At 39.7% G+C, this 22,819-nt stretch overlaps 4 protein-coding genes across 4 annotated transcripts; all 4 read left to right on the top strand.

Moving 5' to 3' along the window:
- The first annotated feature begins 87 nt into the window (after window positions 1–87).
- Window positions 88–2,698, top strand: elp5 (elongator acetyltransferase complex subunit 5). The gene is made up of 8 exons (XM_029526647.1): window positions 88–381; window positions 493–553; window positions 666–746; window positions 1,075–1,286; window positions 1,477–1,652; window positions 1,732–1,827; window positions 1,919–2,019; window positions 2,111–2,698. Exons 1-8 carry the CDS (start codon window positions 327–329, stop codon window positions 2,217–2,219), a joined length of 891 nt encoding a protein of 296 aa, XP_029382507.1. The 5' UTR covers window positions 88–326; the 3' UTR covers window positions 2,220–2,698.
- A 748-nt stretch (window positions 2,699–3,446) lies between these two features.
- On the top strand, window positions 3,447–12,528 carry ctdnep1a (CTD nuclear envelope phosphatase 1a). Its single transcript, XM_029526789.1, has 8 exons — window positions 3,447–4,174; window positions 7,444–7,510; window positions 8,772–8,890; window positions 8,997–9,068; window positions 9,342–9,458; window positions 9,541–9,652; window positions 10,589–10,673; window positions 11,271–12,528. Exons 1-8 carry the CDS (start codon window positions 4,070–4,072, stop codon window positions 11,329–11,331), a joined length of 738 nt encoding a protein of 245 aa, XP_029382649.1. The 5' UTR covers window positions 3,447–4,069; the 3' UTR covers window positions 11,332–12,528.
- Window positions 12,529–14,765: 2,237 nt separating this feature from the next.
- gabarapa (GABA(A) receptor-associated protein a) lies at window positions 14,766–17,625 on the top strand. Its single transcript, XM_029526189.1, has 4 exons — window positions 14,766–14,999; window positions 16,190–16,268; window positions 16,346–16,464; window positions 16,612–17,625. Exons 1-4 carry the CDS (start codon window positions 14,910–14,912, stop codon window positions 16,690–16,692), a joined length of 369 nt encoding a protein of 122 aa, XP_029382049.1. The 5' UTR covers window positions 14,766–14,909; the 3' UTR covers window positions 16,693–17,625.
- Window positions 17,626–18,342: 717 nt separating this feature from the next.
- gps2 (G protein pathway suppressor 2) lies at window positions 18,343–22,804 on the top strand. The gene is made up of 11 exons (XM_029526588.1): window positions 18,343–18,513; window positions 18,929–19,046; window positions 19,454–19,563; window positions 19,702–19,814; window positions 19,900–19,979; window positions 20,080–20,159; window positions 20,326–20,497; window positions 20,712–20,795; window positions 20,958–21,034; window positions 21,327–21,422; window positions 21,952–22,804. The coding sequence occupies exons 2-11, from the start codon at window positions 18,953–18,955 to the stop codon at window positions 22,042–22,044; spliced, it is 999 nt and encodes a 332-aa protein (XP_029382448.1). The 5' UTR covers window positions 18,343–18,513; window positions 18,929–18,952; the 3' UTR covers window positions 22,045–22,804.
- The last annotated feature ends 15 nt before the right edge of the window (window positions 22,805–22,819 follow it).

The following is a 22,819-nucleotide window of genomic DNA, read 5'->3' as shown; positions in this document are numbered from 1 at the left end:
ACTACACCCCCCATAAGTCCTCACTTGTAGCGTAATGTGGGATTTTGGGATGTGAAGTTTTTTTTGTCTTTCTATGTTTTCCCAAGCATGCTACTTAGCGAAAAATGCTGGACTCGTGAAAGATTTATTTCGCGTGAACTATAACATGCTGTGACTTTCACCGCTCGCCATCTTCAGCTTTGAGAAGAGCTGAGAAGAATATGTGAATTTACAGAGTTCTTCGATATGTATTACATTAGTTTGTTTTCAATAGGCGGAAAATTAACAGCATGCTAACTAGCTAAAGCTAACTGGACTTTATATAGCTAGTTTATTTTTACTCTACCATGTTGTCTGAGTTATTGCAAGGCGCGGATACTGGAGGGTTTCTCATAATACAGGGTAACAACGTTTGTAAATGTGGAACTTAAGTCTCAATTAAAATCAATAACTAATATCTAGCTCAATCGTAAGAATAGCATACAGTCATATAACTTATATTTTCATTGATAGATTCTACGAATTGTTCTGGTCAACACCTCCTGACGAGCTTCATCAGTGCTGTACTGAACAGGTTATTTAAAATGTTTATGGTGACTCTTTAGTTATGTGTGTAGCATTAACCCACTTGTCAACAGTTCGTTCATTCTGTAAAATCAATGTTAATCTCTTTGTTATAAATCTAGGGATGAATTTGTACATGTTCTTGGATTTGAGATCAGCGAGGAAGAGCTGAGAGATGGATTAAAAGGATCGCCAACTCAGAGGTAACTTAAGATCAGAGAAAAGATGACTAGCTCTGCAGTCCTCTAAGGGTTGGTGAATACTTGATTTACAGAGAAAATGCTAAAAATTAATTGGTCCAACCTCCAAATCTTTTTTGTAGATTGTTTTTCATTTGTTTTTAGACTACTGATCAAACAAAGCATGCAGGTCATTCAAATACGGCATCTTGAAATCTTGAACCTTGTTTAAATTAATAATGAATGTATCTGTATTGATGGAAATAATAGTTTTTGCACTCAGCCTTTTTATTATGCAGTCAATTTACCTAATAACCAAACTGACCACGAATCAACCTTTTGTGTTACACAGGCTACACTTCCATAATGGTTTTACAGACCCACTTGGGTGGACCAATCACCCAGCTTTTACAGTTCATCAATTCAATCTAGAGGAACTTACACATATTGTCAAGCAAACATCACAACTCAAACCAGCAACCTTAATAATCAACTCTCTTTCATGGATTTTGAGACATGTCAGTCCTTCTGCTGTTTGCAAGACTCTTCAGCAACTTAAAAAAGGTTGTAAATTACACTATTTCATAAAAATTGACCGTATAGCAGTGCAAATATTTATTAAACCTGTTTCCATTGCAATATTCTACTATATATTTAAAAATCTATTATTGATACGACTAGAACAGTGCTATATAAGTTAATTTTCCATTTCCATCCATCATTCATAATTTTTCTCTTTACCTTCTTTCATTAGGGGGAGCTGTGAGAACTATTATTGGTCTGCTCCATGCAGATATGCATCAGAAGGGAACTGTGGGAAGTGTATGCCATTTGGCTTCTTCAGTCATCACAGTTGCACCTGGAATGAAGGCAGATGAAGCAGTGGCAAAGATAACAAAGCGCTCAAAATCGGGAAAGGTTATGCAAGATGTAAGCAGTTTTTCAATTGAATGGCAGCTCTGTGTAGGTTTTTACACTAAACGATTGATAACAAATTTTTTATGCTTAGGAGGAGATTTTCAACATCAAAGAAGATCTTACAGTCATAGTCCAAAGCAAGCCCAGCCAGACTGGATCCAAACAGCCAGACCCTGAAGAACAGGAGGTGCAATATAAGATATTGATTGTAACAGATCAATATGACTTCGAAAAAGTTCAGACATGGACAAAGTCAACATTTTCTCCTTTTTGTGTAGATGGATCCAACAGCCAACTTGACCTTCAACCTTCGTTTATCTGACACAGAGCGTGAAGCCAAGGAAAAACTTGCACTTCCATTCATGTTCAGCAAAGAGAAGTGAGAATCTTTTCCACAGTTATCTTCTTTTTTTTTTTTTAACTTGAAAGAAAAAAAAATCTAAAATTGCTATCTTCTTTTTTATCTTAAGAAAAACAGCTCTGCTACACTCAAGCCCAGGTTCAGGACGAATTCTGTATGAGCCTGATGCAAATGATGACTATGACCAGGAGGACCCAGATGATGATCTTGATGTGTAGGGATGGCTGATAAAACTCATCCAAAGTCCAGAAGATCTGTGATGAAGACATGAAGTTGTTTTCAGCAGTAAAGTTTCATGGAGCATTGAAGATATTATTTATTGCCTAAAATTCCTCTATGAAATCTGTCGGTTATGTTTATAAAATGTTTTTCCTTTTCATATTTAACATCTTTATGTCAATGTTTTTTTTGGTTTATTTTTTTTTAAATACAATTTTATGATTACAATATGACTTTACGGTTCACTTTTTCATAAATCAGCTCTTACGTCCTGGCCATTGCACTGAATTGAGTCACTTTTAACACTAATTGATTGCAGTGGTTCCCAAATTGCAAGGTTGTGAGGGGTCAAGTGAAAAGAAAGAAAAACATACATCTGTTCTCTTTTCCCTCTAAAAATCTTACTCTGCAAATGAAACATTCTGAAGAAGAAGAAATACTGCTCACAGCTGTTCATACCAAGACTATAAAATGTGATGACATTCTGTAGTAGTAAAGGGTTTCCTCAGGGTACTCCGGTTTCTATCTCACCGTCCAAAGACATCATGTTTAAGTTATTTGGTGACTCTAAATTGTCTGTAGTTCTGAGTGAGTGGTTTTTCATTTCTGTGTGTTGGCCCTGTGATGGACTGGTAGCCTGTCCAGGGTGTACCCTGCCCTCACCCAGAGTGAGCTGGGATTGGCTCCAGCAACCCCCCTGTGACCGAGAAACAGATAAATGGTAGAAGATGAATGAATGTAAATTTGAAAACATTTTTTTTAATTGTATTTCATTTTGGCAGTTAATACCACAACTCTATTTGCATGACATCGCTGGAGGATATTATTACCCAAGGTAATTATGTAGGTGTGGCAAAATGTTGCAGTTGGTGAGACTTAACTGACCTTTTCCTGCCAAATACTGTAACATACAACGTGTAAAAGGTATTTTACTATCTAACAACTTTGAATGGGGGGGTCAATGGGGCCCACTGACAGTAGTTAGGCCACGGTGAAAATGAAAGCAGGACTAAGTAGACACATAAGAGAGATCGCGTTAGATTACAAGAGAAAGACGAGCTTAAAGCTCTAAAACTTTAAAATTACAGAATAAGTTCAGATAAATGACGGAGGGGCTCATTTCTGGTGCGGCTTCAAACGGACTTCGCACGTCCACGTCTGTTTGTTTTCTTTCCACGTGAGCGTGCCGCGCGCCACCTCGGGGTTTCTCGCGGAAGTGACGGCAAGGCGGCGATGGCGGCTTGCAGTTTCATTCCGGATTTCCTCTGGACTACAAACAGATTTTAACCGGTCCGGTAGACTTTTGTGGAACTTTCGCAAAGCTGTCTCTCATCGGACGCCGCAGGCAGGGAAGTGGCTTTGAAGCAGCGCCTGACAGCGAGCGGCCCCACAGTTTTTTGTGGGGTATTTTTTGTCCAAGGTTCAAGGTGGTCACCCTGTCGAGCTAGCAGTAGCTCGGCGGCTACTAGCTAACGTTAGTTGGTGCACAGCTAGCTCCTGAGCTAGCTTGTCAACTAGCTGCGTGCTAAAGGTCCATACAGCAGCAGTCATCGTGCCGCAGCTTCTTTTTTTTTTTTTGACCACGTCCACGTTTGTATTTCACAGTGACGATGAGAATGCACCATATTTACTGATAATTGGGCCACAAGTGTGCAGAGCGAGGTACTCACACGTTTGCTTGGCCTCTTGTTAATTTGAATCGCTAGTTTGGCGGCTTTGGTTAAAGACGGATTTTGACTCACTAGCAAGCAGGTCCCGTCAGGTCCCCCCTACAACTTCGGGGGCGAAGCGAGCTATCAACGGAGTATTGAAGTTGAATTGCTTTGGGGGTCTTTGCGTGCTTATCAACATGCTGAAGACCCGGCAGTGTTTACTTGGCATCCGCACTTTTCTCGGCGTAACGTCCAGAATATGGGGCTTCATCATGTACATCCTCAGGAAGCACCTACGAACGGTGAGACCGGGATACAAATACATTTGGAAGGGATGGGAAATCGTTTTCAATAATTCGAGTCAATAATGTGACTATCGTTTTTTCTTTATAAAGGGTTTTCATTGGTATTTACCTTGTGCTCAGCAGCACCCAGAAATATCTTGATATTATATGAAATAAGGCCTTTATTTTACACATTCGTGCCTTATTAGTGCCATTTCACGTACCTTTTTCTTTTTGAGTTTGTGACACCTCCAGTCACCTCAAGTACAGTTAGTATGAATTAATCCCATGGAAGAGAAATAGGCCCTATCTGTTCAGTGTTTTTTCAAGAGATGCTGGGTAGACTCTTGTCTTCAATTAAAAAGAAACAGCAGAACAGCGTCCCACTTCCCTGTATGTCCTGTCGGGTGTGCAGTGTCGAAGTGGGGTGGACGATCGTCTGTTCAAAGTACTATTTTCGCTGGAAATGTACATCCCTGGTATTTGATACGTGCTGTGTTTCTGTGACAAGTGAGTAAAGTCATGGCTTACATTCCCATTGCTCACACAATAATGTTTTCATAATACTTCCGTCTTAAGAGGAGCTCAGTTAGTAGAGCAAGGTTACCCGAAGGTTCAGTCTAATTTTGTGCGTCGACAGCGACGATTTTCACAAATACAAAAAAATTGAGGGATACATCCTACCCTAGTAGTTTAAATCTCCCACTTCAACGTGGCAAATTTCTTACTGTACTATTTTCAGAATAATGAACAGTTCACAGACATGGCCTTAGCCAAGAGATGCACAGGTGTCATGAGATTGTATAATACAGCTTGAACAAATGATTCATTTTTGGTTGAATATGATTTGATTTTTGGGTTTGAATTAGTTTATCAAAAATTTAGTTCATGAAAAGTCATAAAATGGTCTGATGGCTGTCACATCTTCTTTCAATTAATACAAAATACAAAGCTTCAGATTGCAGTTATCAGTGATAATTAAGAAACCCAGGGAATCCAAAGACTTGCTACAACTAAGGCATTTTCAGCTTTCATCATTCGCATACATGACTGTGTGTATATGATGAGACTATGGGAATGTAGGGCTGACCCAACAATTGCATAAAGTGGAAATGTACATCCAGCTGGTTAGTTCAAGGTGCAGCCAGCAGAAGCCAGCAGGCCACTTTCAGTTGCTCACAAATGCCTCTACAATAAATGTGGCATTTCGTATGGAAGAAGTTGACTGTTTCTAAGTTAGACACATACTCGGGTGTTTTTGCTGCCGTTAGTAGACATGCATATGTGGTGTAATATGAATGGACTTTGAAACTAGCATTGTATCAACCCAACAAAGCTTGGTGGAGTGCCCGGTGTGTTGAAATCATCTTTCTGTTTGAGGGTTGTCTGAAGTTTATTCTGTGGCAGTAACACTTGCAGGTTGTCAACAGGCCAGAAAGTCCAGCCATGTTATGGCTGAAGTGAGAGGGATTATGTCAGCACAGGGAGCGTACTGTTCTGTTTCTCTCCCTCTGTTTTTCCTATTCTCACTCACAGTTTAGCTCTGTTGTTTACAATCTGTGATGCACTGGAACAATGTCATGATCCAGGGAGAGCATTGTTATATAGGCAGGTCTATAGATGGCGACCAAGTAAACCATGTCAGATGACTTGATGAACTATAGTTGTGACAAGCACATTGCGTCCAATACATTTTAGTAACTCTTAAAACAAAGGCGTTAATAGATTTCAATAACCCTCAATTTGTTTCTCCATCTTGAATAGCTTTAGTAATTCAAGTGTGTGAATGAGATAAACTGCAAGATGTTTTCTCTTTTAGTTGACCACAATACATTAAATGACTTGATCCAAAAATTTGGATCAATAAAAGCTCTATTGGATTATGAAGCAGGTCATAATCCGAAGCACGTTTGTATGAGTCAATGGATGATTAAATGGTTGTTTATGAATCTTACCAACAACAGTGTCGCTGGTCATTATCTCATGCATGATAAAGTAACAATGTGTGTTTGAGTGTGGAATAATTAGCTAATCAACACAGATCTCCCAACGTGAGTAGGTGATAGTAATGAGAATTTAGCCAAACTATTGTCATGATTAATCATTAATGTAGTTGCCTTGATAAAAAAAGGAAATAGTGAAAATCTCCCTGTTTATTTAGTTTTGTTATTTATTTATGTTATAGTAAGGCTGATATGATTTTTATGGAGCTGATTACATCAACGTGGGCTCTGGGACTAAATCAAAAAATGTGTTAGTTGCAGGTCAGTTGTATAGTGTTGTGCTTTTCTCCTGTGACTATGAATTGATTGAAGATTGCTGAAGATTTTTTTTGGTTGTTAGTCAAAAGAGTGAAATTAATTGAAGCATGGGTTGTTAGTTGTAGCACTAGTTTGCAGGCAAAGGATTAAGTCTGAGTTTCAGGGCTTAGGTCCAGATGGACACTCTTGGAGGTGCAATGACCTGAGTTGAGGGTTAGGTCTCCCCATGGTGCCCAGCAGCTGCTGCCACCAATAGGCTTCCCCAGAGCTACCTCTGCCAGGCAGCAGTGGGCAGCGGACACAGAGAAGGAGGACCAGTCCTAGGCTTTGGTACCAAGCAGCCCAGGCTCAGTCAAAGTCACCCTGCAAGTTTTCCTTTCCATGTGTGCCCCCATGCTCTGCTGACACCAACTGACAGCTGGGGGGACAAAAATAACCCCAAGAAGAAAAGTGCAGAGCCCCTGGGCAAGCGTGGCACTGGAAAGGATCCTCTGTCATTAATTTGACTAGTGCAGAGCAAGGAAGTTAGTGAGAAGAGGCTGCAGGGTGGACACAACCAAGTTATTTCCAGTATGTAGTGCTCTGTTCAGTCTCTGAAAGATGAGAGTTGATGGCCCACGAATGTATTGTCTTAGGCTGAGATTGAAGTTTAAAGTTGACACTATTTAAAGGTTTTTAAGACCTAAAAAGGCTAGTGGCCTTTTTGTCTAGTCCAATCATCCATGGCACAGTTAGTTCTCTTTTTGCAGCAGTAATATTTAGATAAAGCCGCTCTTCTTTCATGCCCTTAAGGATACCCGAAACCCTGATAAAAGGCTTCTCTGTAAAATCATAGTAGATGTTGTTTCCTTGGAAATTAGGAAAAACAGTAGGAGATTAAAATGTTTGGGCTCTCTCTGTACTTGTTGAAAATGTAGTTCACATTATCTATAATCAAAACCTTTGATTGTAAATTTAACATCTCAGTATGTTGTTTTAACAGTGTGACCTCATAATAATTGCCTGAATTTTCTTGATCATTTGCAGATAATCCAGTATCAGACGGTGCGATACGACACTTTGCCTCTATCGCCTGTCTCCAGAAACAGACTCAGTGAGTACATGATTGTTTTCCATTTCTCAGTGGCCTTTTTGAAAACCAAAGAAAGGTAAAGGTACTTGAAAAACTATAGCAGATGCAGGTCTCTGGCTTAATGCACACTTTTGCATGAGCAAATGTTGTTTATCTTTCAGAAAGTATGGAGTTGAATCACTATTTCACCATTTAGAATGTGAAGATTTCAGTAGAAGTAAAACCGGTATGGTTTGACACTCAAATAATTTCACAGACACAAAAGTGATCAGCAACAGACTTTTGCACCCCTTTCTCAGTAGTATCTTCATTTTCAATCATCACCAGTTCAGCCAGACTTGATAGGGCTCTTATGGCGCCCCTTCTCTATACCTCAGACAAGCTATTCATTTTTAATTTCATATCTGTGTTTTATCCTGCACTTATTTAAGTGGATGACATGGCAAGATGCCAAGTTTTAGTAAACCTATTTGTGGTTATTTTTAACATAGGAGAAATTTGAGCGAAATTTGGTTTAAAAAAAAAAAAAAAAAATACGGCCAGGCATTCTTGCATCATTGCAATTAAAAGCCAAAGAAGAATAAATGAATAAATGAGCCCATGCTTGATATTTAATGTGCAAGTGTACCCCGTTTGTTAGCTAAAGAACTTTTGAGTAAGACACTAAGTTACACTGTTACACATAAATGTCACAATGAACTTAAGAGTGTGGAATGTTGAATAAGTAGAGCAGTTGTTTCCTGCCCGGATACTAATAATAACAAAACATGGAAGTGGAGAGGACATAGAAATGTTAAAAGTAGCACTTAATGATATCATAGGCTGGTGTGCCAGCTCTGAATGAGTTTCCTTTATGTCCGCAGAGACTTCATTCAAAAGCATGCACTTCACTTAGAGGATGGATTGTTTTCTAGTTCTACTTTACTTGTTTCTTTCAACTAACTCCAGACCTCAGCTGGACACACATCCAGTCTCTGCTGAATGAGTGATTCATTTTCCTCTAGTCTTACATAAATGGTATTTGCTGGTGAGTGAAATTATGAAATCCAGTCTCTCACAAGCTGAAAGTAATAAGGTCACACAAGGCCTCAAAATAAATAAGCAAGGTATGGTTTCAAAATGAAGTGTGTGTATATTCAGATTTTATAATAACCAAGTTATGGTTTCTTTCAATCTGTAGTGTAATTTCCTGTGTAGCCTCATTTCTCCTGATAATGTGGTTCCTTGTGTGTATACATGTTCTGAACATCTGTACATCATGTTCATATTGTCTGACAAACAGATGCAGTAAAGAGGAAGATTCTGGTTCTGGACCTTGATGAAACGCTGATCCACTCTCACCATGACGGGGTCCTTAGACCCACAGTGAGACCTGGCACACCGCCAGATTTTATCCTCAAAGTATGAGCTTTAGTGCAAGCTTTGCACAAATCCATTCCGTTTTAGATTTCGTTTTTCGTTTTTTTTTTTGGTTTTTTCCTGAATGAACTGTTTCCTTTCCACACAGGTCGTCATTGATAAGCACCCAGTCAGATTCTTCGTACATAAAAGGCCACATGTTGACTTCTTTTTAGAAGTGGTGAGTGTCAGCCAGTCTCTGCATTTCTATCCTAGATTAGTGAATAGGGAAGCACTCTGTGAACAAAAAACATAATTATCTGAGTTTTTCCCAGGTCACTTTTTAATCCTCTCTGTCATCTTTCCCAGCCCTCTCCACTGTACTACAGTCTCACTACCTAATATAATATACCCATATTTGTTTTGGATTATGATCCCTCCTGATTTAGGGAACAGAGTGTGAAGCTTGTGTAGTTACACTATTGTATGTGGTGTACTATGTGTGTGTGCACAGGTAAGCCAGTGGTACGAGCTGGTGGTTTTCACAGCCAGTATGGAGATCTACGGCTCAGCAGTGGCAGACAAGCTGGACAACAACAGGAACATCCTGAAACGCAGATACTACAGACAAGTACTGCTCAGAACAGTTTCCATAATCTGTGTCTTCCTGCTCTTTGATGAAGTCATTCACTTTGTTTTGTTTCTTTTGACAGCATTGTACATTGGATCTAGGTAGTTATATTAAAGACCTGTCTGTAGTACACGATGACCTGTCCAGTATTGTCATTTTGGACAACTCGCCTGGTGCTTATCGAAGCCATCCAGGTAAGACTCGCACCCACATGTACGTCACTCTTTCCCTTAGCATTTTGCTCTCATGTATAACATGTGTGGAACATATGTGTCCAACAGTAAGTAACTGGAGCCAATTATTTAGAAAAGCCACTGTGTTTTGGGTTTTTTTCCTAGTCACTGGTCTGCTTTAAAAAATGTGAATGTTAATTTAGGAACTATGAAAGAGTTCCTTTTAAGAGACAATAAAGTGAGGGCGCCACTGAAATGAACTGACAAATTTGGCCTTTAAATCATCACAAACTCATAATTGCAAACTTAAATAGCGCAAGTCAAGTTTTGCCTTCACCATATTATCTTGATTTTAACTTGACATTTGAAACAAGAGCCATTCATCATTTATTTATAGTACTTTTCAATTGTAATAGTGACTCATTTTGAGGTGTTTATCAAAAGTGAAGAGAAATCTGGAAATTGAGTCAATATGTGTCTTCATTTTGCTGACATCAAATAGAATTAGTCACCATAACTTTCTGGTCAGACCTGACTAAGTAGGAATGTAGCAACAGAACTCCTGAGTGGTTTCAGCAAGAGTGATTAGTTACTTGTGAACTCAACTTTACAGCTTTCCACCACAGTGTATCCAAATGTTTTGTGATGTGGTTAAAACTTAATTACGGTGGAAACAGGTAGAGGTATATATTGAACTGGGTGTATGTTGTATATTTAGTGCACATGCATGTTACAAACACACTGAAATGAGTCTTCGTCGTACTCAGATCAACATTGTGATGAGCCAGAAAGAAGACAAAACAGAGCCATTTCTTCTCACTGCAAATGCATTGTAAATGCTATAACACTGCATTAAATCTGCTGCCTTCTAACACTCAGTGACCTCTTTTACAGAGCAGCATAAAATTGTATGTTTATTTCCTTTACATGGCTGACTGTCTGCCTTGTACCCTCCAGACAATGCAATACCCATTAAGTCCTGGTTCAGCGACCCTAGTGACACAGCACTTCTTAACTTGCTGCCTATGCTGGATGCACTAAGGTAAAAGGCATGAAAACTGACAAACCATCATTTATTGTCTGCTGTCTTGAATCTTAAAAATGGTACCTGAGTTTAGTTGGCTGTTTGTAAAAGAGATGCAAGGTAATGTCTGCTGCAACAAATATTACTTTAGTTGAAGGTACACACATGCATAAAAGTTGTTTCTGGTAAGATTTTTTCTGTTCATGTTCCCATCTACCTGGCATGGTGTAAAGCCTGATTATTACTCTATCGTATATCAGGTGTTCTCCAGCAACCAAACCTTTCAGCTTCAAACTGACTGTTCTGCTGCAACCACAGAACAAAAAATTGCCAATGTTGCCCTTTAAGACATCCTCCGGGCCTTGCACTCTTTTCAAGAGGGAGATGAAAAGGTTGATACAGATATGGGGTCTGGATATGAACTGAAGGCTCGAGCAACCTGCTTGCTGGCTAGTCTGACAAGCCTTAAAAAAATATTCTAACAGCAACTCATATGCTCTTGTATTAACAGGATATCTATCTGTTTTATATCATACATATACGCATACATACCATGGGATGAAAAACACAATTTGTAATTTTAATTTGAAGCTAAATTGTGCTTGTGTGTCTTAGGTTCACTGCTGATGTCCGTTCCGTCCTCAGTCGAAACCTCCACCAGCACCGGCTCTGGTGATTGGCTGAATAAAGAGGGCGGGACTTGTTGACCAGCCTCTTCCTCTCTGCCGGTTTTCTCCCTGCCCTCCATTCCCCAACAGACGACCCACCAGCCCTCTCTGAGCCTCTCAGACGTGTCCTGAGGAGATGAGGGTTGGGGTGACCGCCTACCACGGGATGAACAGTATGGGATCACCAGATCCCAGACAGTACTGGGGAGGGAGGGGGAGCCACCTTGACCTTTTTTCTTCTTGATTCTTTATTTGTATTTTTTTTTTTTCTCAAAACAAAATGGAGCCTCTCTGCCTTATCGCTCCTGATACTGACTGTGTGCGTATGGAGGTGAACTTGTGTACCTGAGTCGGAGTATGCTTGCTGAGTTCGTTAGCCCTTTTTAAACTTTTTTGAAGATTTTGGTGGGGGGGGGCATCAGCAAAGCAACAAAGACAATTCCACATTATTAATTCTGCTTCCTCTCCATCACCTGACGTTTCATTTCAGTAAACGTCTCATCAATTTACTGTGTTAACCTGTTGGATCAACTGAGAGGAAGAAAAATGAAAACGGCCCCTTTTTACATTAAACTGATGCCCCAACAGTGATTCATTGATTCCTCCCCCAACAAGAATGGATAAACTTACATGATATAATTGATGGACTTCTGCTTGGAATATACCATCCACAGGCATTTTTTCTGGACAAATACCCGAGCAGTCTGAGATTTTTTTTTCTTCTTTTCAGCCATAACCATCACTCTTTCCACAAAGCTCCTCATGGGACTCAGTGATAAAAACTTGACTGAAAAGTTGTGAGAGAAAAAAAAATAAGGCTTGTAATGATATGTGGACTGCTGTGCCGCCTTTCCATATCTGATTGTTTCTTTGTCACAATAATATACGATAATATGACTTCTGCATACCATGACATTTCACTCTTCCCATGACCATTCGATGCCATCCTGATTTCATCTAATAGGAATTGCACTTAATTTTTCCCCCTTCTGTTTTTGTTGCAGTTGATTTTGTATTTGATTAAAATTTGCAGCCTTCCCTTTTTGGTTTTTACCCACTCCCCTTAATGTATGGGTTCAAATATGAGACCTTCTGTCTTTAAATGCCTTCTGAACAATGTCAGTCTTGTTAAGGCTCACAGCGGCTTCTTATTGGCTCTGTCTCCAGGTCTGTGTTACTAATAAAACACTTGTCAGTATCGGCCAGTTACTATCCAGCTTGTTTTCTTTTAATATAACATTTTGGAGCTTGTCGGCCCACTAACCAACTTGTATGTAAAAGTGAGACCAACCTCTACTAATAACATGCTGCCACCATGTGGTCTAACAGGAAACTGCACTGGTCCAATCAATATTCTTTGGCTGCTCATAAGACAACCTATTTTGGTAAATGCTTTTCCAAGAGATCTTTCAGCACCAGACTGAAATACTGTCTCCTTTCTCACACTGACAGCGTCTACACAGGGAGCCACACACCCAAAGCACTTGTGTAAAGCTGTGAGACTTGTATTTTGTCTGATTACACAATTGCAGCACCACTGCACTTTAAGAACAATTGTACAAGAAAAGTCAGTGCATTTGTTCCTTACAGCTATATATTTCCTTTGTCAGTGTGCAAATTGTCCATTGCATTTCTCACAGTTTTTTTTTTCCCTTGGTGCGCTTGCCATGTGGTTCACTAAGTAGCAGATGGATATCAGTGGTTTCACATCTGATTAGTCACAGCTGTGAAATAATTGTACACATGTATAGAAGCAGTTTGATCCCCCTAAAACTGTAAATCTTAGACATGTTCATTCATTGTAATCATTCAGGTGCAGGTGTTACGGTCAGCTAAGAGCATAGTGGTATATATCAGTTTTCTCAACACCTCTACCTCCTCATTATGGTTTGAAGTAAATTTGAAAGATTGAAATGGCAGACACCATGTGTTGGTAAACACTTTGCTGTTTTTTTTTCTCTCTTTCCTATGCAGCTGAGGTTCACCCTGGAAAAAGTTATTTATTTTTAGAAAAACAAATGCTACATCATTAATTAAGATCTGTGGTGGTAAAATATAAGAAATGACATTCCTCCTGCCATCAAGATACCAGTGTGGGAGATGCAAGAATGAGATAGGGCAGTCAAGGTTCCTCATTTGTGGACAGTGGCAGGTCACCTTGTGTTCATTTGTTGCAGTTTGGGTTATCAGCATCAAAAATACTTTTTAACAAGTAGTCTGGATCAGATATAAACAGAGAGAGACATCAAAGGAGGGTTAGGGTTAGGGTTAGTCTAATTTCTAAATGCAAAGCAATGCTAAAGAAAAAAGGTTGGATTGCACAATGTGGTTGTAGCAAGACCAGCAAGGACTCATGGTAAATGGATTTTAAGATATGTTGGGATAACTAACTTGGGCTAGGAGTTTTCATGTACTTTAAGCTCTGGATCCATTATATCTGAGTGAACAAGTGGTATTATTCAAAACAACTGGTAAATATTTTGGTCACGGAGGACTTTCTAAATTCACGTCACTGTCACTTTACACAGATTCGCCCATCATAAGACTCACATGGAGACATCACATGAGTGAGATGGATGAGTCAGAGATGTGAGTCACTTGGCCAATATACATGTTAAATGAAGGGGACAACTAGGGGCTTACTTTATGTAGTAAATGCAACCATATATTTTATTTTCTAATCTCCAAAAACCTTTAGCACCCTAAAACAGAAAACAGCTGATTTAGTGGCTGTTAAACTAGTCACTATAAAACCCGGAATGATTAGAAATTATTGTCATAGGTTATAATTAGCTGTTTTGATTGGATCCAATTTAAAGGGAGTTTGGCTCTAAATTGCTTTGACTGATAGATTTTCAATAAAGGGTTTTAGCTAAGTGAGACGATATTGTTGGTTTTGGTGTGTTTATTTTGCACAGGTGGAGTGACGAGGACCAGGAACAAACTCATTAACTAAGCGGAAGTTGCCAAAAATGTCCAACGAAGCCGTTCATTAAAACGCATCGAACTGCGGATACGGAGGGAATACACACGTCCTGATAAGGATCTAATAAGTATGTGCGGGCTCGGGTTTTTGGGAGCCCTGAAATTATAAAGCCACATTTTCTCCCAAATCGCTGGTGTTTTTCGGTTTGTGCTCCGCAGCCGATAACCGCTGGGCCTCGGTCATATGACAAGGACACATGCCCCCTCACTGCCCTGCCCAACGTCCTTACGCTCAGCGGTCGATCAAAATAAAATAGTCCCACAGAACAATACACGTAAAATGGGTCTTTAAATTGCTTAGAAACGACTAATCCAATATAACCGATTTTACACGAGAAAATGTGGTTCTATAATATACAATAAATGTTGATTGGGTGTAAAATAATGACAAATTAACCCTGCGAACTTGACTCTCCACTACGTCATGTTGTTATTGTATCCCTCCGCCACAGTCGCACTAGGAAAACAGCTGTGTGGAGCTAACGCTAGTTAGCATCGTTTGTTTTTGTCGTGTGTGTCAGCGATTTGGGCCGTTCCTTGCGCAGACCGCTACCATACCAACCCGGAGTGACCGACGTGTTGTCTGTCATCTCTTTTAACCATGAAGTTTCAGTACAAAGAAGAGCACCCCTTCGAGAAAAGGCGATCCGAAGGCGAGAAAATAAGGAAGAAGTATCCGGACAGGGTACCAGTAAGTGGCTAACGTTAGCTTCGTGGCTCGAGCTGTGTTGTTAGCATTTGGACGGCTGTCTTAAGCTCGTGCTTTATCACCACATATCTCATTTAGACAGTTGTTTGTAACACACGGCAACAAAACACAAAGTCAGAGTATATTTGTTCGGTTCAGTGTGTTTATTGTGTATTGTATTTCACCCAGGTTGCCTGCCACGTTAGTAAACGCTAGAGGTTACCCAACCAGAGTGTCGGCCGCACTGTGCAGGCCAGCTACGAGAAGCTTCGTGTAATCCTTCCGTGTTTTCATTTTTGGCTAAAGTTAACATTTTTACAATGTTACAGATAGAGCACAACCAAAGACCCACAACAATACATTAATATCATCATAATGTGATTGCATGGCTTATAGTAGAAGATGTAACTGTACAGGCTGGATTGATGTGTCGGCTCGGTGTGGTTTTAGGCTGAATGTGGAAACGATAAGAGCAGCGCACCTTAAAATAGTTGGTGTCAACAAACAGGACGCTTGTTTACGTCGTTCTGGGTCTTGTAGATATCCCAACCAGTTTTTTGTTTTTTTGTTTTTTTTTTTTGTCGTTAAAAAGGACACTATATAAAATGCACCTTCAGAAATGACAGTAAGATAGCGGTCTAGGTTTACTGCCTTTAATTTTACATCCCATATCAGTTCCAAGATGAAGTATAATCTAATTTGTAGGTTTGGCCTATAATAACTGCTGCAGCTTCCCCTGATCATTTGAAGTTGACAATTTTTAATCAATATTTTGCGTGATCGACAGTCCAAAATCCAAGATGTTCATGTGTGTGTTCTAGAGGAGCAAATAAACCAGTAAATGTTCATGTTTGAGAAGCTGGGACAAGTCAGTCATTTTGCTTGAAATAAGTTTTTAAATATTTTTTCCAGTTATTAATTGTTAAATCTATAGTAAGATACTAATTAGCATGTAGTCAGCTGCTATTGAACAAGTCCCATGAAAATGTTTGTTACAGAAAATATTGGTTCTTTCTAGGTAACCAACTGCAAAATTTGTTGCTTCCTTGAGTGATAATTTCTCAGATCCTCTTTCTGATAAAGGTGAAACATACTATTAAAGGACTTCTCAAAAACACAGTCTTTGCTCAGGAGGACATATTGTGCAATAGTTTTTGTTTGGTTGATTGTTTGTTTGTTTTTCTCTATTTTAGGTAATCGTGGAGAAAGCCCCAAAAGCCAGAATAGGAGATCTGGACAAGAAGAAATACCTTGTCCCGTCCGACCTGACAGGTAAACATTGAACACTTTCAAAAATGTTATATGTTAACTTGATCTAATCTTGCCTTGTGTATCATCATTTGTTTTAGTGGGCCAGTTTTACTTCCTCATTCGGAAAAGAATCCACTTGCGAGCTGAGGATGCTCTCTTCTTCTTTGTAAACAACGTCATTCCACCCACCTCAGCTACCATGGGACTGTTGTACCAGGCAAGTTACTCACTTACTCACTTTCTCCCACAGTGACCATCTTTCAGACAGTCTTTATTAGCTTCTGTTTTCCTGCCTGCATTTAGTTTGGCTTCCCCTTGCTTTTTTTCACAACATACTAACCTCATTCCCCTCTCCCTTTCTAAGGAACATCATGAAGAGGACTTTTTCCTCTACATTGCCTACAGTGATGAGAGTGTGTACGGGAACAGCCAAAGGGAAATCTGATCCCACTACCATCCCCCCTCCAACCACTACCCACCTTTCTGAGACCTCCACCAGTCCTTCATTTGAATATTAAATCCAGCTCAGCAGCCTAGAGTTCCCAGAGTAAATATGTCAAATGCACTTTCACAACCCATACATCACTCTTATCCCATCCATTTATGTCTTTATTATTCTGTAGTCTGAATTGTATTTGCCTCCAGTCTTCAGTAACAACTTTGGTTAAGTGGTCTGATGGCCAGTTATTTTTCTAGCCTCATAATTGATAATATTTACCTGGAAAAACTATGAAACAGTAATGAAATAACATTAGAGCTAGGCCATAACTATAGTTACTCCAGGGTGGACGGAAAGAAACGCACAGCATGTGAGTTCAAATCAGCTCTTACTGGCAATGAAGCTAGTTAGGTTATTGGTTGTATACATTTGTTGATTTGTGCGGGAAATCTGCTTTGAGTTCAGTGTAGTAAATACATAGCATCAACCAACTAAATGCAGATAATGTTGTCTCTGGCAGAGTACAGGATAACTGTTTTGCAGCAGTTCTTCTCCTAGATAAAAAACTAAAGTGGCTAAGATAATTTCTCTTTTAAAACTCACCACTCACTGAAGTCTATAAATGACACTTAAGTGTGCTGCCCTGCATTTGATCCCAGCAAGGAGTATAATAGAATTCAGACTTAACAATCATCCTCTGCTTTCAGTGGTAAGACTATTCCGTTGACTGCTACTATGATTATTGTTGTTATTATTGTTAATTTTAGATGGCTTAATTTCTAAAGGTATTGTAAAGCTGAGTGCAATTTTTTTCTCTTTTTTTTTAAGTTTATCTTCTTTTTTTAAAAAAAAAATAAGATTTGAACTCTGTATACAGCTGCATTACTGGCTCTTTCTCTCCACTCATTACCATACATGATAAAATGTGATGAAAAGCAATCTGTGTTTGTCCTTATTAAATCTCTTGCTATAGTATTGTAAATTCCTCTTTAACCTTGTGAGCAGCCTATCCTAAGTGAAAAGTTGATATTTCTAACAGAAATAGGTGTGAAGTTTATTTGTATAACTCATAGGATTTGTCTTACGAGTCTGACTGTATGAGGTGGATTTTAGTTCAGCCCACTGAGACTTTATTCCTGTAATTTGACAAGTCTGTTAATCATATCAGATACTGTACCCGCTCAGATAATTTGACTTTCCAAACTTTGCAAAGCCACCAGTATTAAGTCTTTCTTGTTTGTGAAGTAGATTGTACTTAACATAAGATCGGCTTTTTTACGCATTTAGGCATTATAACTGCACAAAAGGTGGAGTCAAGGGACCAACAGCAAAGAAAATCAATTCAGGGAAAAAGCATGTGATGTTTTATAAACACAGCACAGAGTGGCATTTTAAAATAAGCTGTGTGCGTTTTTACACAAAAACCAGGACTCCAGTTGGACCGCTCCCAGTTCAATATCTAGTAACTAAAAAAGGAAACGAAAGCAGCATATGCCTGTTTATACTTAAACATATTTTGTGTCTACATGGGCACTAACTGTGTGGCCGTACTTTATGTAAGTACAGACCGACATAGGCGTCGCACCGCTGCCTAAACGAGATGTAAACTACCATTCCCAGAATGCACTTCGGAAGGAACGCAGACTCCAGCGTTGACACCGGAAGCGAAAGCTTCTCACCCGGGCCGAGAACCTCTTAGTGTGTTTATATTTTGTTAAGAAGTTTCGATTTTTCGTTGTTTGGCTGACCTAGATACAGTCCACTGGGCTCAAATTGTAAACCTCAAGGCGGTTAGATTCTTATTAAACGACCCACAAAGCAACAAAAGTAAGATATTTATTTTTTCGTTTCTGCACCACAGTAACGTTAGAATACATGCCATAAAGTGTGTAGGCGCTAATTAGCTAGCTAACTTCAACAGCGCTTTCTGTCGGATGTGTTTATAAATAATGTCGCAGAAGCTTATATCTGAGCTTTTTAATGTTTTATTTTGAGCATAAGACTATGCAAATTAAGCAGACCCTACAATATATTGTCAGTTAACCGTAGCTAAAGCTAACAATGCTAACTTAGCAGTCATCGGAGTGGCAGCTAGGCCCTTTAGCATGTTACACATGTGTTATCGTCACAAGTTACACCACCAGTCAGCTGAAAATATACCAGAAGGACACATTTTCTAAGTCTTGTGTCATCGCAGAAGTTATCTAATCTGTCAGTAATCTGACATTTGCATCCACGCCAGCTGGCCCCCCCACTGCCTGTCACCATGCCCGCCCTGCTGGAGAGACCCAAGCTGTCCAACGCGATGGCCAGAGCCCTCCACAAGCACATTATGAGGGAGAGGGAGCGCAAGAGACAAGGTACGGTGGGTGTGGATGTACTTATGAACTTCCCATTCAGATGGACGCTGAGAAAGTTTAGTACAGGGCCACCAGGACTGCTGAAAGCGTCCAGTGCCTCTAGATTCAACTTTTCAGACCTGGATGACAAAGAACCTGCACAAAATTCAGGTACACTTCGTCTGTCACAACGTAAGAGGTGGAGATGTACAGATGTATTCATATTGAGCAGTGAATGCAAAAACAATCCAACCACTTTTATTATTTCAATTTGTAATACACTGTACAAAAGTGTTTGATGTTTTTTCTTACTGACAAATATCTTAAACCAAAAAAATTAATGCAGCAAGCTTTATAAATGAGTTTTATTTAAATAAGTGACATTATGACCATCTGGACCACTGAACTTAATGAATATCATTGTTCAGAGGAGGAAGAAGTGGACAAAATGATGGAGCAGAAGATGAAGGAGGAGGAAGAGAGGAAGCGGACAAAAGAAATAGAGGAGAGGATGTCCTTGGAGGAAACCAAAGAACAGGTTGGGAACGTTATTTGTACTATATATAAAATTGATGTTTCTTTGCAGCCTGTGCTTCCACATATATGCCTTTTTCACTGTTGGGCTAACATTATATGGTAAAATGTATGACAATCCCAACCCCAATATAAACTTAAGGTAATGAAGATGGGTGAGAAACTCCAAGGGCTCCAAGAAGAGAAACACCAGCTCTTCTTACAGCTCAAGAAAGTTCTTCATGAAGAGGAAAAGAGACGCAGAAAGGAGCAGAGGTAGTGTATCTAATTAGAAACAGAGTTTTTAAGGCCGTGTTTTTCTTGTATTCAGTGAAATTTCTGTGTCCCCTGTTCTCTTTAGTGATATCACCACGCTGACATCAGCCAGCTACCAACCCAGTCTTCCTATGCATGCAGGACAACACCTCCTAAGCATTCAGGGTGAGATACCTCTCAGGTTCTGTGTGTCGCTTGACCTCATCTGGGCAGTGTGGGTTAGGGTTAGGGAAATTCAGCTGATTCTCCCCCTTCCCTCTCACAGGCAGCCCAGTCAGCCACAGTCGACCTGGTGCGCTGCTTGGTGAACGTAGCAAACAGCTGTTTCCAGCTGCTGTGATTCCAGTAAGTAACTTCTTCCTTTTCGTGTCTTTTGTTTTTGTATGCTAAAATGTTGCTTTGTTTGTGTTCAATCTCATATATCCAGTGTACATGTGGTGTACATCTGGAGAGCTATGTCATTTGTAAAGAAATTTGGGGACCAGTAATTCTTCTCCTTGTCCTCTTTAAGGCACGTCACTATCAGACACCTGGCTTTAGCTCTGGCTCAGCAGAGCACGGGCAGTTCAGTGGGGGCCAAGGGGTCCATGAGCCCTATGGAGTGGCCCAGGCCCAGCATCCTGCCACGTACGCCCCTGGACCATCTGTCCCTGTCAGTTTCGCAAGCAGCTCTCAGATCAGAGGTACAGGAATCCGTCTGCTTCATTAAAAGGGTTTGCACATCATCTGCAATAGAAGGAACCATGCAGTTGCTCAAATGCTCACTTGAATAGCATAAAATAGAAATTCTCCTTCTTTCATAAATGGGATTTTATTTCCCAACTTCAAGCATTTGTTTCTCATTGATATCATCTTTGGGTTTCATAATATTTTGAATTTGCTTTCATTTGCTCTTAGGCGCATCTGCATTTCAGGCCATGCAGTATCTTCCCCACCAACAACCTGGCTATGCCGTCCACAGTCATTTCACCTCACAGCCTGGTAAGTTGACCATGTATTTACTTCACTTGCTTCAGACCTCTCAGAAATACTAATCCTGGTCAACCACAGCTAGAATAAATGACGGAGTAAATGCAAAGTGACGTAAATGCAGGTTCTAAAGATGCTCTAAAAGGTAAATAACAACTTGTGTGTCTCCTGTAGGGTTCATTCCTGGAGCAGGAATACCCCTTCAGAAACAACTGGAACATGCCAACCAACAGTCAGGCTTTACTGATGCTGTAAGAACTTTTGAAAGTCACATATTTTCATTAGATTTTACTGACTGTTAACGACATTAAAGGGAATATAGAGTTAACTGATAGCTTCATTCACTTTTGACACCAAATAAAGTTTTGTTTTTTTTTTTTTGTTTTTTTTTTTATTATTTGCATTTTGTGTAAGTCTAAATTTAACCACAGGAGTTAAAAATGATTGTGAGGACCCAAATTAAATATTGCCAAATAGTTGAAGCAGTCAGATTGAAGTAATATGATTTTACCTGATTACAAACCTTCATTCTGTGTCTCACAGGGTGCTTTGAGGCCGATGCATCCACCGGCCATGCATCCCTCTGCCTCTGGACTTTTGCCCACACCCTCAATGGCGGTCCAAATTCCCACTGCAAAGGTGAAATCTCAAAACAGACAGCTTTTTACATGAAGCCCTTTTCACTGACTTGTCTCTCTTCATCATTAATTGTGCTCAGCTGACAGCGCAAGTGACACAGGGTGACAAAGCAGGACCAACAATGTATAGTCCTGTTCTTTCCAAGTGCATCCAATCAGATTAGAGTGAACTGAGAAGCTTAATGACATCAACAGCTTCCAGTTACCAGTAGTTAACAGTAAAATTTTTTCTCCAGTGTGAAATAAACAGATTTGTTTATTCCATAACATTGATTTATGTGTCCATCCAAGCAATTTGTGTTGCGTTTATTATGTATTGAAAGTTTTAGAAAACTGGTTACCAAGTTTTTCCCAAAAACAATTTGACATTTTAAGATGTCAGATAATTCAGTATTTACAACACACTGACAATGCTGCCACCTTTTGTTTGAAATCAGGAGTTACATGGCATCAATCTTTATGAGAACCTCTGCTTCAGACAATAATTTTTTATCAACAAATACTATTTCTTTCTGTGTTTCTGCTTGCAGGCCCCGTTCCAGAGCTCTCCCCAGGGTGCTCCTCGCCACAGCTTCCTCCCCCACAGCCAGAGCGGGCAGAGGTTCTACCACCATGGCAAGTAACTCGCAGTCACATTCACTGTCGCTGAGGTTTCACAGCTTCCCTCGACATTAGGAAGAACCTGTCGGATGGGCTTCCTCAATGTCATGGATTGGGACATTTGATTTGATGGTTGTTTTTTTTTTTTTTTTTTTTTTTTTCCCCCTGTATAATATCTGGTCTTAAAGTCTTGTTTTGACTTTGTTAATGAGTGCTCAGCAGTCCCCATGTTTATGTGCTTTTGTAAGCATTCAATTTTGATTTTTGCATAACTTCAAATCATGTTAATTTGTAAAATAGCTCATTATCTTTCCTACACTGTAAAGCCATTCTGGAGGTGCTTTAGTGCACTAAAATGTTAATGTCTTTCATAAAGCCAGACTGCATGAACCAGAGCTTATTGTTTTTTACTAACACCTCATAATGAAAACATCGGTGGAAAGTCTAGTGTCTCTGCAAAGACTTAGCTCACTAAAAGTAGCAAATAGAGTCAGTTTTTTCAGTAATAGCTTGTGGTTTAATTAAGGGTCTGTGGATTTAATCAGCCTCTTTCTGCTAAGGTCACACAAACGCTGACGAGCACTACTGTAGCAGAAACACGGTTTAACTGAGGCTCTAATTCAACGCTGCTGCTTATTCTCATTAGAGCAATTACAGTTGGCTTCCAAAAATTAGATAAAAATGAGGAGGTCCAGTGTTTTAGGTTGCCCTGTGAAGCATAAATCAAGTTTAAGCCAATTGTTGAAAAGCTTTTATGTTGCAAAATAAAAGTTTAAGCAAACGCCACATTCAACAGTT

The sequence above is a fragment of the Echeneis naucrates genome, chromosome 18 (genome assembly GCF_900963305.1).
Source record: "Echeneis naucrates chromosome 18, fEcheNa1.1, whole genome shotgun sequence".
In the NCBI taxonomy this organism is placed as follows: Eukaryota; Metazoa; Chordata; class Actinopteri; order Carangiformes; family Echeneidae; genus Echeneis; species Echeneis naucrates.
The sequence above is the reverse complement of the archived record's forward strand: the minus strand, read 5'-3'. Positions and strand labels throughout refer to the sequence as shown.

Bases quoted from the DNA above. Each gene is read 5' to 3' on its own strand.
- elp5 (XM_029526647.1), top strand. From the start codon at position 327: ATGTTGTCTGAGTTATTGCAAGGCGCGGATACTGGAGGGTTTCTCATA. The intron at 747-1,074 runs GTAACTTAAGAT...TGTGTTACACAG, and splicing joins AAAGGATCGCCAACTCAGAG to GCTACACTTCCATAATGGTT. The intron at 1,653-1,731 runs GTAAGCAGTTTT...TTTTATGCTTAG, and splicing joins CGGGAAAGGTTATGCAAGAT to GAGGAGATTTTCAACATCAA.
- ctdnep1a (XM_029526789.1), top strand. From the start codon at position 4,070: ATGCTGAAGACCCGGCAGTGTTTACTTGGCATCCGCACTTTTCTCGGC. The intron at 4,175-7,443 runs GTGAGACCGGGA...GATCATTTGCAG, and splicing joins TCAGGAAGCACCTACGAACG to ATAATCCAGTATCAGACGGT. The intron at 9,459-9,540 runs GTACTGCTCAGA...TTCTTTTGACAG, and splicing joins AACGCAGATACTACAGACAA to CATTGTACATTGGATCTAGG.
- gabarapa (XM_029526189.1), top strand. From the start codon at position 14,910: ATGAAGTTTCAGTACAAAGAAGAGCACCCCTTCGAGAAAAGGCGATCC. The intron at 16,269-16,345 runs GTAAACATTGAA...CATTTGTTTTAG, and splicing joins TGTCCCGTCCGACCTGACAG to TGGGCCAGTTTTACTTCCTC. The intron at 16,465-16,611 runs GCAAGTTACTCA...TCCCTTTCTAAG, and splicing joins CCATGGGACTGTTGTACCAG to GAACATCATGAAGAGGACTT.
- gps2 (XM_029526588.1), top strand. From the start codon at position 18,953: ATGCCCGCCCTGCTGGAGAGACCCAAGCTGTCCAACGCGATGGCCAGA. The intron at 20,796-20,957 runs GTAAGTTGACCA...TGTCTCCTGTAG, and splicing joins TCATTTCACCTCACAGCCTG to GGTTCATTCCTGGAGCAGGA. The intron at 21,035-21,326 runs GTAAGAACTTTT...TGTGTCTCACAG, and splicing joins AGTCAGGCTTTACTGATGCT to GGTGCTTTGAGGCCGATGCA.